Source organism: Magnolia sinica, chromosome 9 (assembly GCF_029962835.1).
Source record: "Magnolia sinica isolate HGM2019 chromosome 9, MsV1, whole genome shotgun sequence".
NCBI classification, from domain to species: Eukaryota; Viridiplantae; Streptophyta; class Magnoliopsida; order Magnoliales; family Magnoliaceae; genus Magnolia; species Magnolia sinica.
The window spans coordinates 71693446-71712693 of record NC_080581.1 but is presented as its reverse complement, the minus strand read 5'-3'; the positions used below and the strand labels follow the sequence as shown (position 1 = coordinate 71712693).

The following is a 19248-nucleotide window of genomic DNA, read 5'->3' as shown; positions in this document are numbered from 1 at the left end:
GCAATCATACACAAGAAATGAGTATACATGAACTCACTCCATAACACTTACTTGTCAAATTGAGCCTCGTTGATGCATCATTTTAAGTTGTTTGATCGATACTCTTCCGTGATTCAATTAGCTCTCATTTTGTTCTCATGATCATGATGTTGATGTTTTGTAAAGGATTCAGCTCCAAGATCAAAAACTTTACACGAAGTGCTTCTTTGAGTTGACTAAAGTAATGAAAGGTTAGGTGAATCTTCTATAGCTAATGTAATGTTATAATCTTAGAAGATTCACAAATATGGGTGGTACAGAAAGTTTAGACAAAAATTTGAATATTTGTTCAAGTCCAATCTTTAGAACAATGTGGAGATCAAATTTATTTTCAACATTCTAAATGTAATTCAACCTTTCAACCTTAGACTTCAAACCCCCTCATTTAAAACCCCCAATTACTTCATGGTGCTAAACTAGATTTGAAATCCCCTCAAACCCTATTTGAAATCCCTTCAAACCCACCCCATTTAGATGTAGCCAATTTTAAGCTTGAGCTCTGAATATGATCTAGAGCAATTGATGGAAAGAATGGATTTCACATAAACATGATTGTGACCATTGGGACAAAAAAATGAACCTTGCACATGTATTCCAGTGGAAGCGTAAGTCACGAGCCAGATGTTTTATCGAGCACTCAAAACACCCCATGCTCTTGGGCCCATTGTTAAGTAAAATCGATTTTGTCCATTAAGTTTTATCCTTGATTCCAGCTATGGGGAACAAGCTATCCCTATAACTCAAGTGGGTCACACCAGGAGGAACGGATGCTAACCACATGTTTGTTTGTGGAGCCACATAGTCTATATTTCATCAAACCTATTAGTCTGGTAGTCTATATTTCATCAAACCTATTACTCTGGTGTAACTCACAAGGATGAACAGGTGAATACAAAAATCAGCCAGATCTAAACTCAAGTGGGTCGCACCACTTGAACTTGGAGGTTTAAGGAGATATTTTACATTGTTTCCATTGGTGCGGCGATTAAGATGATATTTGTGTTTTGGCTTCATCCATGTTTGCGCGACCTTTATCAACAGGTTAAATGGCAAAAAAAAAACATCATTGTAGGCCCTAGAAAGTTTTTAATGGTGGGGATTCAATCACCATTGTTTTCCTGTAATAAGGTTCACCTGAGTTATGAATCTGCCTTATTTTTTTGGCTCATCCCTTTAAATAATGAAGCAATTTGAAGCTCAAGTGGACCACACCAAAGGAAGCAATGGCTATTGAACACCCACCATTGAAAACTTCTTGGGCCACAAATGTTTTGGATCAAGCTGGTATTTATGTTTTCCCTTCATCCAGGTCCATATGATTAGGGCTGACAACGGACCAGGCCTGGACTGGTCTCCACTCAAAGTTTGAACTGTTTCAGGCCAGACTGTTGGGCCCGGCCTATTCAAAATAATGATTTTAATAAGCCCAAGCCCGGCCCATTGACACCCTATGTGTGACCTTATCAACAGGTTGGATGGCAAATAAACATTAGGGTAGCCCTAGGAAGGTTTCAACAGTGGGAGTCATTATCCCTAGTTATTGCTGTGGTATGGTCCACTTATGCTTCCAATCTCCTTCATTTTTTGGGTTCATGTCTTAAAATGAGTTGGCAAAACAATGGATGGCATGGATGTAAAACAAATACATCACAGTGGACCCCACGACACAGCTAGGGGTGGTGTAGGCAACACCACTCAATCCATGTCCATCTCATGACCACTGCAACGCAGATCGGATGGTGTTGCAAACACCACCCATATCGGTGGCGTGATCATTTAAAACTTCTCGAGGGCCACAAAAGTTTTGGATCAAGCTGATTTTTATGTTTTTCTTTCATCCAGGCCTGTGTGGCTTCATCAAAAGGTTGGATGGAAAATAAACATTACAGTGGGCCCTAGGAAGTTTTAATGTTGCATGTTCAATAATCACTATTTCATGTGGCGTGGTCTACTTGAGATCTGAATCTACTTCACTTTCAGGATCAGGCCCAGCAGTTGAAACGGACGGACGGTATGGATATAAAAACAAATACACCTCGGTGGCCCCCACAATGCCCAACACATCACCCACATCCCGCACTGTTATTAGTACGCATGCAACGCAGTTCGAAGCGGGTGACCGTTAAAGGAAAGGCTCCAGATAGAATAGCAAATTAGAAAATATTAAATTCTCTTGCCGTTTATGTCAAGCTTCGGACAGTGGGGAGAGGTGTGGAAAGCGTATTATGGGGAAGTTTGGTCTTTTAGACCAATCAATGAAATAGAAATCTTAATCATTGCCTGGTGAACAACTCTGTGGGGCCCACTGTTATGTATGTGTTTTATCCACACGGTCCATCCATTTTTCCAGTACATTTTAGTGCATGAGCCCAAAAATGACATTGATAAAAAGCTCAAGTGGACCACACTATAGGAAATAGTGGAGATTGAATGCCTTCCGCTTAAAAACTTATCGAGGGCCACAAAAGTTTCGGCTCAAGTTGATATTTGTATTTCCCCTCCATCCAAGTTTGTATGACCTTATCAATAGGTTGGATCTTAGGATTTTTTATTTATTTATTTATTTATTTATTTTTATTTTAAGAAGCCAGGAAGACTCTTATTAGAGAGAAGAGGCCTTTGGAAGGTTTCAATGGTGGGCACCACTATCACCGACTGGACAGTAGGGATAAAACACATGCATCAAGATGGGAGTGGATTAGGTGTTACCGGGGTAACACTTTATTGGGTGTTATTCTTATCATGTGGGGCCCACCTTGATGAACGTGTTGTATATCCACATCACCTATCCCTTTTCTCAGATCATTTTAGGACTTCATCTCAAAACTTAAGCAAATCCGAATCTATGGTAGCCCATACCACTGGAAAAGGTGGAGAATGATCATTAAAATCTTTTTGCAGGCCACGAAAGTTTTGGATCAAGCTGTTATTTGCATTTTATTTCCATCCGGTTTTGTTTGGCCTTATCAAGGGTTTGGATTTCGATAGACATTACGGATCTTCTTACAGTGGACCCACAGAAGTTTTTTAATGGTGGGCATTCAATCACCACTGTTTCCTGTGGTGTGGTCTACCTGAGATTTGGATCTGCTTAATTTTTGGGACCACATCCTAAAATAGACTTGAAAAACGGATGGATCATGTGGGCCTAATAGTAAGGGCGTTACCCTAGTAACACCTAATCCACTCTCATGTCAGGCCCCAAACCCGGGTATTGCTACTTCCCAAGTCCCGAACTCAGGTCGCGGCAGCTTCATCGCCACTTTCCAGACTTGGCAGACAGGTTGGTGAAAGAGTTTTTTTTTTTTTTTTTTTTCAATTAATCTGGTTAAGTGGCCATGTGATATCAACACATACATCCAAGAGACGTGTCCTTCCAAGGATGGCCACTCAATATAATCATCATCGATGTTAACCCTACCATAATCATCATTAATTAGATAATATCCATCATCTCAACCAACAACTCAACATCATAATCATCTCAACCATTAATAAGTAGGTCCCACCAATGTGTGACCCACCTATTGATCACCAGGCAATTAACATCCAGTGCAACAAAAAGGGATGCATACACACGTAATAATGGCGTGGCCTAATGAATAACCTCCTGCATACATATCAGTGTACATATCGATTGGCCATACATCTAATAAGCGCACAAATCATTGTTACACGTTATATACGGATTCATGTAACCTATGTTCCGATACAAGGTAGGTTATAACCTATTCAAGAGACCATTGATGGCTGGCTAATAGCCAGCTAAGTAAATTAAATAATCATCCACATTCAACCCAAAAAAAGGCCAAAAGATCAAGTGGTTAAGATCTTCCAATTTTGTAATTCTTTGGGCCTGAGGCATTCATGGGCCCATCATATTAACTGATTTGATTAGTGGAACCATGGGCCAGTACAAAATGAAAACCTGAACATAGAGCTTGCTTCAAAAACTAGAGCTTTGCTAAGGCCAAAGCTTGTAGAAATCACTCATTTCCATGCCATCACATATGCTAGCACCACATGAAAGCATGAGATCCTAGCTGTCCATCAGTTGGTTTGCTCAGTTTAAATACCCCATTCCAAAAATCAGCCTAGTCCTCTCAACAGGTGGGCAACAATTCACAAAACAAATTGATGAAATGAAAAAACTTGGCCAGTTTTTTCTAACCCATTTGCCTATTTCTAACATTGCAGCGCATGCAACAATCAGACCACCCTGATTCTGAATCCAGGGCATCTAAACGGCACAATCCACATGATGGAAGGCTTGGATTCGACACCCATGTGCCGCACTGCACATGAGGTGGCATGTTGATGGGCCGCCTTATGCACGCGTGAACTTAGCAACCTCTCCAAACTATATCAACCATTGGTGCAAAGGGCCCCACACACAGCATTTGCTTATGCAAGAGGTGGCCGCAATCATGCATGAATATCTAAGTTTTAAGCATATATAGATAATTCCAAGTGTCTTAATGTTATTACCAAAGTAAAATAGTCCATAATCCATACTCTTGTCTTGTCTCCCTGAAGTAAAGATGAGAAAATCTAGCAAATACCTGTTTTCATGTGAGATGATCACAAGGAACTTTATCAGCCACTCTTCTTGGATTGGTATCGCCTGTTTGGTGCATTGGAGGAGGCTTCGGCCGCAGAAGACGATGATATGCTTTGATCTTCGGCGCTTCGGATTGGGTCTATAAACGATTTTGTAGGTGGATCCCTGCAACAAGATATAGCAAAGCATGAATATTTACCATTCATGGTATGCCGTAAGAGCCATTACGTAAAGGTAATGGTGGCAACCGTTGCACGGTATGGGGTCGTAATGGCCGAAACAGCCGTTGTGGAAAAAATGACCAGTTACAGCCCCCGTAAAGGCCCTAATGGCCCAGTAACGGTCCATTACGGGCTTATACATGTTTTTCAAGCTTTTTTTCAATTGAGAGAGAGAGAGAGAGAGAGAGAGAGAGAGAGAGAGAGAGCTTAATGGCCATTACGGGAGCCATTACAATCGTTATAGACCATATCATAAAGGTAACAGTGGTGGCCGTTACGGCCACCATTACTGTTACAGAATGCCTTGGGTGTCATCAAATCCTTATTTTTCCTTGATAAAGTGGAATGCTAGAGCAAGATTCATGCAGCCGACCCCAATTAGTTGGGATAAGGCTTAGATGATGATGAAGATGATGATCGGGGGTCCTGATTTTGTACTTTGCACAAGTGGGGCCCATAGTTTGGTGAGGTTTGCTTGACTACATCCTGACGTATTGCAATAAGATACATCGGGACTCTAGCCATTGGATTTGGATTTTCTTCAATAACCCACACCATTTCCTCTTGGATGGGAGATTCCTGAAAAAGCTCTCTGATTGAATATTTCAACCCTTTGATTATACAAAGGTTATGGTGACCATTCATGTTCAATGGAAAAGAGCCAAATTATGAAAGGGTTGAATTAATCCAACTGAAAGCTTTAATTTGTTGACTTTCCACCATAGAAAGTGAGACTCATCATATAAATGGTTTAGATCATTGGAAGATGGCTCAGATTCAAAGGTTAAAGTCCCAATGTATTGCATTGCAATACATCGGATGTATTCAAGCAACCTCTAGTTTGTTTATCCAGAATATTGGTCTGATGGGCCTAACATGGATGGATCACACCCCGAAAATCACCCAGATTAAAAAGATCATAACTTTCGGTCACTTTTCCATCAAATTTCAACCGTTGCTTTATTCTCCTCGCTAACCGTCTACTTTTCCAGACGACTGATTGGGTTAGAATCTCCCAATGGAGAGACCTTTGGAGCATGTTCCATCCACAGCGGGTCCCATCAGATCAGTGGTCTGAAGCATAGAAATGTGGGTCCTGCTTGTGCAATCTTGGGGCCAAGATCATGTAATTATGCATGTATACCATACCTGCTAGACTTTATAACCTCATCCTCTATGGTTGTTTCCACATCGAATATACTGACTGAAACCATGTCAATTAAATCAGAATTTCATCACCATACAGGAAAACAGAAAGTGAAGACTGCTTAGCATCTTGTGCCTATCTTCACATGGCACACGTGTGCAAGATCCAGACGTTTCATCTGCTGTGCCCTAACATGGATCTCCCATACACCAAAAAAACAGCCGTTAGATGATCCAAGCCATCGGTTGCTGATGATAGGATCTCCTCCCATTTGTAATCCTCGAGAGTCATCCATTCAGTGGCTAGGATCACCCACCTAGTGCAACTTTTCAGGTTACAACCCATTCATGGTATGGCAGAATAGATGAAAAGTTCAGATCTTGTAAAGTTTTAAGGTGGCACAGATCTTGAATATACACGTGTGATAAAGCTCATGTACATGCCACAAGTGCCAGCATGGCATGTAGGTGTGACTGTGTGAGATCCAATGCATCCATCAGGTCGGTCTGACCTTATACATGTTTCCCCAAAATAAATCTAGTCCACTTAGCATGTAGGCCCCAATATTGGAAACAAGTGGGTGGGTTAGAAAACTTCGGCCAAGTTTTCAAGAGCCGTACATTTGTTTTGCTAACTGTGGCCCACCTGACCAGTGGATCAACCTGATTTTTTGGCTATGGCATCAGCATAGTGGTGCCATTTTGATGAATGGATTGGATCTTAGACCTATTGTGCCATGCTGGCACATGTTGCATGTACATGAGCTTTATTGCATATGCACGTGGGATTAGCAAAGTTCCAAGAAATGAAAATAACAGATATCTGTAGATGCTGGTTTAGTACAGAAACAGTATTGGATTCAATTCTTGGGCGGGGATTGGGTACTACCCCCATGAGGACCTAGCTAGAGATGGACGGTCTTGATAAGGGCTTTGTGGGGCCCACCGTAATATATGTGATTTATCCACGCCGTCCATCCATTTTGACCGATCGACCAAAAAGGAGACAGATTGAAGGCTCAAGTGGACCACACCACAGGAAGCAATGGTGATAATAACGCCCACCGTTGAAACCTTCCTACAGCCCACCTATTTTCTATCCAACCTGTTCATAAGGTCACATAGACCTGGATGAAGGGGAAACATAAATATTAGCTTGAACCAAAACTTTTGTGGCCCTAGAAGTTAACAAAAATAGGCGTTCAATCCCCATTGCTTCCTATAGTGTGGTCCACTTGAGCCTTCAATCTGCCTCCTTTTTGGAGGCATGTCGTAAAATGATCCATCAAAATGGATGTACGGTGTGAATAAAACACATACATCATGGTGGGCCCCACAAAGCCCCTGTCATGACTGTCCGTCTCTTGCCAGGTCCTGTGGGGGTAGTACCCAATCCGCGTCCTCAATTCTTCATGTTGGAATGGACCAAATTCAATTGAATGATGCATTTGATCATCTGTTTAGAGAAGAGGAAGCCATTAAGACTCGGAACGGATTCCCTACATGAAATGATATTAACCTTCTTCAAGAGTCAACAAAATTCAATTCATGATAGAAAAAAGGGAAGAACCCGTGAGTTTGAGAAGTTAGGGGCACAAGTCAGAAACTTAATTTTGTTATGTTTAAAGATTGGCCCAGACTCCTGTGTTAGTCTTGCATAGTTGTAAGGCAATCCTCCTTTCATGATTTATGGAATTTCTACCACTAAGGGCGTGTTTGGGATTAAGGAAATGAGAATGTGAATTTGGTAAATCCATGGATTTGGATTAGGCAAATTGCATAGTACACCGTATGGGAATCAAACTACAAATCCATGGCTTTAAGTGCATTTCTTGCAATAGCAGAGCACTAATTGCAAGGAAATACCATAATAGGAAGTCTAACATGCAAGTTGTAATGAAAAAACATGCAACTAACTATATGTGGAGCCCATCATAGTGCATGTATGACATCCAATCAATCCAACAAGGTTGCCCCATCATGAAAATTGGATGGCCCAAAAATCACATTGATCCAATCATCATGTAGGCTAATGATAGAAAACAATGGACAACCACCCAAAAACCTTGAAATTCACATGGTGGCCCACTTGATGGTTGAATCGGCATGATTTGGCGGGCATCCCATTTTCATCACAGGTTGGACACCATATAAACACAACAGAGGGCCCAACTAGTTCCATCTACAAGTAGTGTGTGAGCCTTCCCATAACTTTTTTTCTTCTTTTACAAGAGTCCCTCATTCTGAGGATTTGCCAAGTCTCTAGTTTTCTTGGGAACAAAAGTACAAATGGGAGAGGTTTGAAATCTGTGGATTTCACAAATCCCTGCCCCAAACAGCCCCTGAGGGTATGATTCAAATCCCTGCCCCAAACAGCCCCTGAGGGTATAATCACAAGAATCATAAACGGAAGAAAATAGGGGAAAAAATGGATTCTATTTTCTTGTTCCCACAAAGGCGTTTGCCCAAACAGCCCCTAAACCTTAAAAGTCTCAAAACCTTGTAAATTGTATTAGGTTTTTGGATTTTTAGAATCAATTAGGAAAATAATACAGTGGGAAAAAAAAAAAAAAACCACCCTAGACGTCTCAAGATATCAATTTGATAGGATATGTTCGTGAGGAACCACTCTAGAAGGGTAGAGCGCGTAGCTCAATCAGATGTAACTAAGCACTTGATTGTGAGGCTGTAGACTTTATCCCTACTTAGCTATTGAAAAAAGGCACTATTCCAAAGAAAATCCAAATAAGGAAAGCTCTTGAGTCTTCTTAACCTAAACCAACTGCTCTAACAAATTGAGGATGCATAGATTTGGATTTCTTTTACTTATTTCAGCTACTGAATCAATAAAAAAGAAAAGAAGAGAGAGAGAGAGAGGAGAGAGAGAAAACCTTTAAACATTTCTTAGTACTTTCACTGGTTTTGCAATAAAAATCAGTAGTTATTTTTGCCAAATTTATAACATGACCTCTGCATGGAAAGTTACGTTGACTAAAAAGACTGTACAAGCAAATACAATTGCAGGTTTGAAATTTCCTATTCGTCTGTCTGTGTGCTTGTTTGAACATAGTCGAGGCATGCCTGATTGAAGAAGGTTCCTCGACATCTCACATAGAAGACTATTTCATGCTTCACCATAATCCAGATCTCCTTCTAGACTTACAGACCTCGCTGACATTTACCAACAAATCCTCACTTGAGTAAGAAACCAAGATGGATGGTCTGCAACTCTTCTCCAGGCAAGAGAAATCCATTCTATTCCGAAACTCATGTGGTCATGTTTATGCTCCAACAAAAAGAATGCAAGCAGTTATTGGATGCGCTTCGCAATAAGACTGTCTCATCATCTATCAGGGAGTTAATCTTATGGAGCTTTGCTAATCGCACATGCGTGTGCAACAAAGCTCATTGTACACACCACACGTGCCGACATGGCACATAGGTGCAAGATCTAATCCATCCATAAGGTTGATCTGACCTTCTACATGTTTTCCCAAAAATAGATCTGGTCTACTCAGTATGTGGGCCCCAATATTGGAAACAGGTTGATGGGTTAGAAAATTTTGCCCAAGTATTTCATAGCAGTACATTGATTTCGAAAAATGTGGCCCACCTAAGCAGCGGATCAACCTGATTCTTGGGCTAGGGAATTAATATAGTGGCGCCTTTCTGATGGATGGATTGGATCTCAGACTTGAGAACATACGTGGTGTGTACATGAGCTTTATTGCACATGCATATGCACTTAACAAAGCTCAATCTTCTGAGCCACACTATGAAGATTAGATAGAGGGCGGAAAAGCAAAAACCAAGACACGAAACAAACATATCGGATGGTTTTGTTAACCTAGAAATGGCATATGATATAGTATCTGGGGAGGTTATGCGGTGAAGGAGGTCCTTCGGGTATATTGATTGAGATGGCCTGGCCATGTGCTAAGAAATCAAAGATGAACTCAACCAGTAAGTGAACTTTGATTAGGCTTGAAGGGTCTAAAGGAGGACTAGAGGAAGACTTAAAAGGAATTGGATAGAGATCATAAGAAGGGGCTATGAGTCCTTTCTCACTTAATGAAAGATGGGGCCTTCGAAATGTTTGGAGAAACAAGGTTAGGAAAGCAAACCCCAAATAGCTGTGACAACCTAAGATGAAGTGCTTCATGTGTGCAAGGGATCGTATATCATGCTTATGGCTACATTTTTGTAACAAGAAAAATCTTATACAGATACTCATATGATATAAATAAATAAATAAATAAGCCATCATATGCAACATTCAGGAGATATCTTGAGGGTGTCAAATGGAAAAGAAGAAAAGAACGACTTGGTTAGAGATTTTGAAAGTTGCATGTTCGTTGGACATTCAAAACATGAATGCCATACCTGACATTTTCTATACATTAAAAAGCGGGAAAAAAGAGTCACCTCTTTATTTAAATAATGAAATGATTACCAACAATGATATAGGATGATAATACAATTTTTACCAATAATAAGATGAAAATTACTTAAGAGGCAAAAGAGAAAGAAACAAAGAAAAAGAAAAATAGTTTATGCAAAATAACTTTATTGTTACGATTTGCCTATAAATGGTTAAAACATATTGTATAGCCTTCATGTGGAAACTTGGAAATGGTGATTTACCTCCATCCATGGCCTTCTTTGAAAAGTATTTTGCATTAAGTCGGAGAAGATAGTCGGCTTCATATTTTTTGTACTTCGCCACGTTGTATGCAGTATCTTCATCCCTGGACAAGACGAAAACATATGTTCTCATTTCATCTCTTATCTAGACATAGCACTTAGAATAAGCTGCTATGAGTTAAACCAAAAGTGATATTTTTATATCTAGAAGCTGTGCATGTGCTTTGTCGGTCAAGATATAAAAACATAACAAGGTAAGGGCATCATTATGGCCCAAAATATTTCTGTATGAGATGAAGCAAGAATTCTCCATTGCAAAGGTTAAAAGTAAACCACCGAGAATAAATACTTCATTAGTTTACTTGATGATGCATGATTAATTTATTACAATCATATAAATTGTAAGTGGAAATAAGAAGCATCTCATAAATGGTTTAAGAGGAGATAAAGAAACAACACCCTTACATTCAAGGTTCGTGACATAAAATATAATCCACTATTTTGGCATAGGTTGGGCCCACACTCACTAAGAGAATCAAAGTCTCATTGGATTGCAAATTAAAAAGAATGATGAGAAGGAATTTCACAAAAATAGAGAAGACGAACATGAGTGACTAGCTTACTCTCCTTGAGGGAGGGAGCCCTCATTTATAGAGATCATTTGGAAATGATTTACAACCACATGTGTCATCACCATCTAAGCCTTATCCCAATCAATTGGGGTCAGCTACATGAATCATGTTCCTCCATTGCACTCTGTCAAGGACCATAAGATGGCCTTTCCCTTGCCCTCTTAGAGCAACTTGCACTCACTCCTGTCTGGCTCCATTATTGGTCTTTGTTGCACATGTCCAAACCATCTATGTTTACTTTCACTCATCCTATTACCTATTGGTGGTACTCCCCAATTCCCTCGAATGCATTCATTTCTAATTATATCCTTCTCTTACCACTCATCCATCTCAACATCCTCATTCCTCATTTCAGCTACACTCATCCTATGGACATATTGTTCCTTAATTGCACAACATTTTTTGTCCCATAAAGGATGGTTGGTCTTTTAGCTATCTTATAAAATTTCCCTTTCAGTTGTGGTATATGACGATTACATAATACTCCATAGGCACATCTCCATTTCTTCCACCTTGCTTGAATTATACAACCAAATGTGTATCTATACAATATGTCAACCTTATCCTTTCAATACTACAAAAGATATCATAGAATAAGGAATGCCCATACAACACCTCTTTCATTCATGCTCTGTAGGTGTACACAAGTATATACTCCTTTACCAGTCTCGTCAAGTTAGAGCATAGATGTCAATCATGTGCAGCTTATCATTGATAGTCATCAATTGTGCTTTTGGAAGAGGCTAGATAAATGCATCAGCTAACTACTCCTTGGACTTGATGCGTGGATTGATAATATCCTTGGTAGTAATTTTCTCCCTAATGAAGTGACAATCGGCTTCAATGTGTCTAGTTCATTCATGGAATACAGAATTACGACATATGTGCATGGCTACTTGATTGTTACATCCTATTTCCATTGATTCTTGAACTAGAAACCCTAATTCCCCCAAGGGGTGCATGCCATTGTCCAATCAGCTTCTACACTCAATCCAGCAATAACGGTCAATTTATTGCTTTTCTAAGTAACCAGATTCCCACCACAAATGTTACAAAATATTGAAGTAGATCATCTATCGTTCGGGTTTCCTACCCAATTTGCATAGGAATGCATAACAACACATGTCCATGAGGGCATTATTGCCTCTTCCCAGGGATCCTTTTAAGTATCTCAGAATTCATTTATTACCACCTTGTGTTGTGGGGAAGCAGCATAAACTGACTAATAAATCCAACAATATGAATAATGTCTGGTCGAGTGAGAGAAATTAGCTTCCCAACTATTCTCCAATGAAGTTGACGATTCGGGAGTAGATCTCAACATTTTACGGTTTGACTCAATCACTCAAGAGGAGTATCAATCTATTTACATTCAAGAAAACCAGTAGCCTCGAGTAAGTCTAGTGTACTTCTTTGAGAAAGTACAATTCCTAGTTGAGATTTACCTAAAGAAATGATAGCGTTAAAAAGAAAAAATCATTCGTGGGAAATGGTTGACTTACCCAAAGGGAAACACATGGTTGATTGTAAACGAGATTTCACCCTCAAGCATAACCTTATGGAAACATAGCTCGCTATAAAGCCAAATTAGTTGCAAACGGGTTGACATAGACTTACGATATTAATTATCTAGAAACTTTTGCTTAAGTCACCAAACTCAACTCCATAAGAGTACTCATTTCAATGATAACCAACATAAATTGGCCCTTACATCAGCTCAAAATAAAGGATATCTTTCTATAAAGGAATCTACAAGAAGAGGTATAAATTTCAGTACCACTTGGATTTATTCGGAAAGGGAGGAACATGAGGTTTTTTTAAGGTGACAATACACGTTTCCCAGTCATTAGATGAGCTAGTAGAGACAATATAGTGCGTGTGAGTGATTCTTAGTTCAATCCCTGATAGTGTTACCTTTTAAGAAATATTTATTAAAACCAAGAGAAACCCAAAGCCAAATAACAACAATGCAACCCAATACACAAGGGAAAGAAGTATACACATGACTCTAAGCATGAAGCCCACCCCATAATATCCAACTTAGCTCTTCTGAAAACCTCTGCAATAATCCACTTTGATTTTGAAAGCACCGATTATTCTTTTACCGCACAAAACCCAAATACCCCCCAAAAGAGACAACCTCCAAATCAGCCTCCCTTTCTTCCCTATTCCCCTTCATTCCATGCTAGAAGAAAGTCTTCCATTGTTCCCAACATCACACATGCCACATTGAAAGTAGCTAATAACCTCTCCCATGCCTCTCTAGCAAAGGGGCAATGAATGAAAAGAACATCAACAGACTCCGCATCAACACGCAAATGTTGGGAATCACCATGTTCCTCTATTAAAGATATTAATTGTGAGCACTTTGTTCTTCCCTACCAACCAAGCAAAGGCCACTACCTTAGCGGGTGCACCATAATGCCAAACGAAAGAAGTTTACCCTTTGTTCTCCCCAAAGGAGGACCCCTGCATCAATTTATAAAACGAGCAGCCCAAAAACCGACCCGATCTGACGCAGGACAGCCCTAATTATGATGCATGCTCATGGATACAATTAAACAGCGGAAATAAAAGGAATAAATGATCTAAAACTCTAACAGTAATCATCATAATTGAGAAAATCATAAAGGAAACATGCAATGGAGCGGGCCGTCACCACATCCATGGATTATGGAATTCAATTACTACTTGGGTTGGATCCGGCGAGGGATGAGACCTCCCGATCTTGCATGGTCACACCCAATCGATCAACGAAGATCACTAGTCCGAAGAACCAAGAAATTTCTCGGATTAGGGATTTGAGAATTTGGGGGTTTAGGGTTTAGATCGGTTCTCAAGATTTTGATCGAAGAAGGATCTCAAGATTTTGATCGAAGAAGGATTAGCCAAAACTGGAAAATAGAAGGAAGAAAATTATTACCTTGAAGAAGTTGGAGGGGCACAGAAGAAATTAGGAGAAGAAGATCAAGGGAAGAGAAGAAGCACCATTAGAGAGAAAAGAGGAAGGAGGCAACCAAAAGGTTTGCTTTTCATTAATCAATAGTTAAAATTCGAGTTTAGGGCTTTAGCCCACTTAAATAAGCAAATAAAGACATAAAATTACTAAAATACCCCTAGGATAAGCAAATAAAGACATAAAATTACTAAAAGACCCCTAACTAAGTCAAAAACGCGCAAATAACATAAGTACGGGAAAGTTTGGGCGCTCGGTCTTCTTTCTCCAACCTTCCTTCACATGTGTCTTCCCTGAGTGGGGTCTTCTATATGTCCAATCACATGTGAAAGGTCTTCAGCTCCTCAATAGTCACCTATCCACAAGAACGGCACTTGTGGTTGACGCTTTCTTCGTTGGTACACCTTGAATGCGCTTGTGTCCGCATCACGATCTCTCCTTATTCCACACCAATTGACCTCTCTCTAACGTTGGACAATAGCTCTAAGACAATCCAAGAGTCGAATGAGATTCCCCACTTCCTCGTTTGACAGGTGCCTTGGACATGGAGAAGTCCAAACCACTAAGTCAGGGGTCATGGATAACACCAATCGATAGGAATATCCTCTTTTGAAAGATAACCTAACTAATCGATTGGAGTATTCTCTTCTGGAAGATAACCTAACCATTCAATATGAATATTCTCTTCTGGAAGATAACCTAACCAATCGATAGGAATATTCTCTTCTAGAAGATAACCTAACCAGCCTCAGGAACTCCTCTTTGAGGCTTAAGCACCCTCTCCCCCACCAGCCTCAAGAGGAACATAAGGTTTGTCGCTTGAAAAAGGTAATCTATGGGTTGAAACAATCCCCAAGAGCTTAGAGTGATAAGTTTAGCAATATTATCCTAAGAATTAGGTTTGAACAATGTAGCTCAAATCATTTTATATTTCTCAAATGAGGACATGGCAAAATCATATCTTGATTATTTATGTTGATGACTTAATCCTCACTGGAGATGATGAAGCCACTGTTAGGGTGCTAAAAAATCATTTGCAGAATTGTTTTGAAATCAAAGCTTTAAGACCTCTTAAATATTTTCTTGGCATTGAAATTACGTGATGAAAGAAAGGATTTCTCCTTCCTAAAGGAAATGTCCCAGATTTATTTGAAGAGACTAGCCTTCTAGGTTGTAAACTAATTGATACACTTCTTGAACCCATAGAGGAGTAGCGCGTGTGCTTATGTATATATATACATATACATAAACATATATATAGGACACCATTTATTTATGTTCATTAGGTTAACAAAATATCATTAGGGTGTGAGAGGGAATATAATTTTCTAAACAACCCTTTCTCAAAAGCTTCTCTTTTCTTCTCCTTTTCTTCTTCTTTCTTCTTCTTTCTTCTTCTCTCCACCATGTGATAGATCACATGGTATTAGAACACTAAGATCCCCAATTCTTCCCTCCTTTCCCTTCCTTCTCTTTTCTTTTGCCTTTCTTTCCTTCCTTCCTTTTTCCTTTCTATGCTTGATTTCTCTCCTTTTCCTTTTGTTTCCATTGTCCACCTAGAAATAAGATCTCATAGAGAAAGATTCATCAACCTTGTTACATTAGCATGCTACAATCAGATAAGGGGGTATATCACTTGACTCAATGCCATTTTTTTTTCATTCATAACATTGTTACTGCAACACGGTGCTTCTTTTGGGGAGGCATAAGTTCAAAAAGATCAAACAAGTAGGGTAGCAGACCATATCACCACTGTTAGGCTCAATGGCCACAACTACCTTGAATGGTCTCAATCTGCCTAGATGTTCATTGGTAAAGAAAGTTGGGGTATATTGTGGGTAACAAAAAGGAGCCAATTCCATATGACCCATTGCACAATGATTGAGAAAGCAACTATCTAATTGCTCTGTCCTGACTTCCGTATTCTATAGATCCCAAAAACAGTCGAAATTATCAATCACCTCGGTACTATAGCACAAGTGAGGAATATTTCTCTACAAGATTTGATTGCTTGGTGGACAATGGAAATAAAAGGAAAAGGAGAAGAAAGAAAGAGAAGGTGGAAAGGCTAAATGAGGAAAAGTAGACAAAGAAAAGAAAAAGAAAGGAAGGCAACCACATGGTAAAGAAGAAGACGAAAAGGAAAAGAAAAGAGAAACTTTGGAGAGAGGGTTGTGTAGAGCATTATCTCTCATCTAAACAGATACCACGTAATCAACCACATGGTAGAGAAGAAGAAGATGAAAAGGAAAAGAAAAGAGAAACTTTGCAGAGAGGGTTGTGTAGAGCATTATCTCTCATCTAAACAGATACCATGTAATCAACCACATGGTAGAGGAAGACGAAAAGGAAAAGAAAAGAGAAACTTTGGAGAGAGGGTTGTGTAGAGCATTATCTCTCGTCCAAACAGTAATGATGTTTTATTAACCTAATTAGCATAAAGTGTGTCCTGAGGGAGCACCAAAACATACACATGCACACACCCTTATAAATGAGACTTGCATGTAAAATTCTAAACACTCGCATACACATATGCACGCACTCTACTCTCTACACCGATAATTCTGTCTTTATTAGAGGCATTGGTCAATCTTTCATAGTCTTAGTCATCTACATGGATGATATTGTTCTTACTAGTGATTGTAAAAGTAAAGATTGCCAATGTAAGTAGTTTCTATCTAGTTCCTTCAAAATTAATGATTTAGACTTGCTCAAATACTTTCTAGGGGATTGAGATTAGCTTATCGAAGTGAGGTATATTCATCTCTCGGAGAAAATATGCTTTGGATACTTCATGAGATAGGGACGTTGAATGCTTGACTGGCTTCTATGCGGTTTTAGGTCAACTACCATCATCATACCAAGTCTACATCTTAATAACCCTAGCACGTGTCAATGCCTGGTTGGAAGCTTATTTACTTGACTTGACATTGTGTATACTATGAGCATGGTTAATCATTTCATGCAGCCTCCTTAGTGTCACCAACTGGATGCCATATACAAAATCCTTCATTACTTGCAATGAGCTCCAGGCTAAAGGCTCTTGTATGCCAACCATGGTTGCCTTGACATCTAGGAATATTGTGATGCAGATTGGGTCAGGTCATTGATAATCATCATTCCATTTTTGGTTACTATGTTTGTCAGAGGCAAGGCAACCTTGTTTCATGGAAAAGTAAGAAACAATTGGTGGTTGCTCGTTCGTCAGCCAAATCAAAGTATTTATCCATGGCTCGTGCTACCTGTGAGGTTATTTGGCTCCAATATCTTCTTTATGATATGCATATTTGTTTCTACTCCAATTCCATTATATTGTGAAAGAACAAAGCACATGGAGGTCGATTGTCATTTTGTTCGCAAGATGATTTCCTCTAGGCTTCTTCATACTCCTCATTTTCAAACCAATTATCAACTCTCATATCTTAAAAAACACCATTCATCCTTCTCATCTTCAAGCTATTATGAGCAAGTTGGGCATGTGCAACATTTTTGCTCTAGCTTGAAGGGCAGTGTAGGATAGTAGATTGTGCGTGTAATCGTGTATGCATGTGTGTCCGAGTGTTTGGGATATTTTTATTTTTGGAGGGGAGGGGTTGCACTTTCATGCTCCCTCAAGACACCATTCCTTCATGTTTATTAGGTTGATAAAATATCATTAGGGCATTAGAGGGGAGATAATTCTCTATACAGCCCCTTTTCCTTCTTCTCCACCATGTGATAGATTACAGAGCCAAACTGTAAATTTCTATTAGAAGATGGAGACCTGCTCTAGATCCTCAAATCCTATAAAAAAAAAAATGTTGGAAAGCCGATTTATCAAACTATAACCAGTCTAAATGTTGCCCCTAATGTTCAAATTATCGATCGATTCATGTATGCACGCCGATTAATACATCTCGACGCAACAAAACAAATTATGTGATACTTTATGCTTCTCATGGGGCACTTACGAGTGGCTACATATTCTAATGTAGATTGAGCTAGAAATCCAAATGATAGATGATCAACTTCAGGATATTGTACTTTTATTGGCGGGAACCTGGTCAATTGGAAAAGTAAAAAAGCAGGCTATTGTTGTTGATCTAGTGTAAAAGCTAAATACATGGTAATAGCAAACACCACTTGCAAACTAACATGGCTTAAAAAGTTGTTGGATGAATTAGCGCTTCCCGTTCAAGAACCTATGGAATTGACAAGCAAGCAGCCCTATAGATATCCCTAAAACTAGTGCTCCATGAATGCCCCAAGTACATTGAAGTCGACTATCACTTCATCAAAGAGAAATTTGATGACAAAGAAATTATCATTCCATATATCAAATACAATTAGTTTGCCGACATATTCACTAATCCTCTTCCAAAAGCATAATTGATGAATATAACATACAAGTTGTGTATGATAGACTTTCATGCTCCGGCTTGAGGGGGAGTGTTAATGAAGTAGTATGCTTGTGTACACCTACGGAACACCATATTAAGAAAAATAGACTAAACATATGTACCACTTCCATCTACCATATACTATAATATCTTATAACTTATGTAACTCATGGTGTAAATATATTGTAAATCGTCTTAATAGTGTAAATATATTGTAATTCATCTTAATAAAGTACGTGTATATGTGTTCTCATGGAGGGAAGCCATTCTCAAAATTTTCTCTTTCATTCTTATTCTTTCATCCAATGATCCCTTGCATTCATCAAATGAGAAGTCAAATCTCACCACAACTAGTACCTTTTTCCCCACTATCATTAAAACATGAGAATGTTCACAATAAAATTTTATAAAAGTAAACTTTAGAATAGTTCCATCCATACAGTTCAAACTCAGCCAGTTTCCAGACCCACACAGGTTAGAATAATTCAACAGGAATGCTAATACAAAGACTGCATAAAAATTTATGCAATATACTCTTCATAATACATGTGGCAAACATGTCTTGGAATCATGATAGTTGATCTGATTGACTGAAAAGCAAGGGGATTGGACTTCAACAGTAATCAGATAAGCAGTGGCCCACCAGATCAACAGCCCTTATCACAAGGCA

General features: G+C 39.2%; 1 protein-coding gene across 1 annotated transcript in view; it reads right to left on the bottom strand.

Annotated features, from left to right (window-relative positions):
• Positions 1 to 4467: 4467 nt before the first annotated feature.
• LOC131255646 (uncharacterized) overlaps positions 4468 to 19248 on the bottom strand; it is a 34778-nt gene continuing 19997 nt past the window's right edge. The window contains exons 5-7 of the mRNA XM_058256418.1: positions 10612 to 10715; positions 5971 to 6025; positions 4468 to 4765 (exon numbers count right to left, since the gene is read on the bottom strand). Coding sequence (XP_058112401.1) covers positions 4636 to 4765; positions 5971 to 6025; positions 10612 to 10715 — 289 coding nt within the window. The 3' untranslated portion in view covers positions 4468 to 4635. The remainder of the gene's footprint in view (positions 4766 to 5970; positions 6026 to 10611; positions 10716 to 19248) is intronic.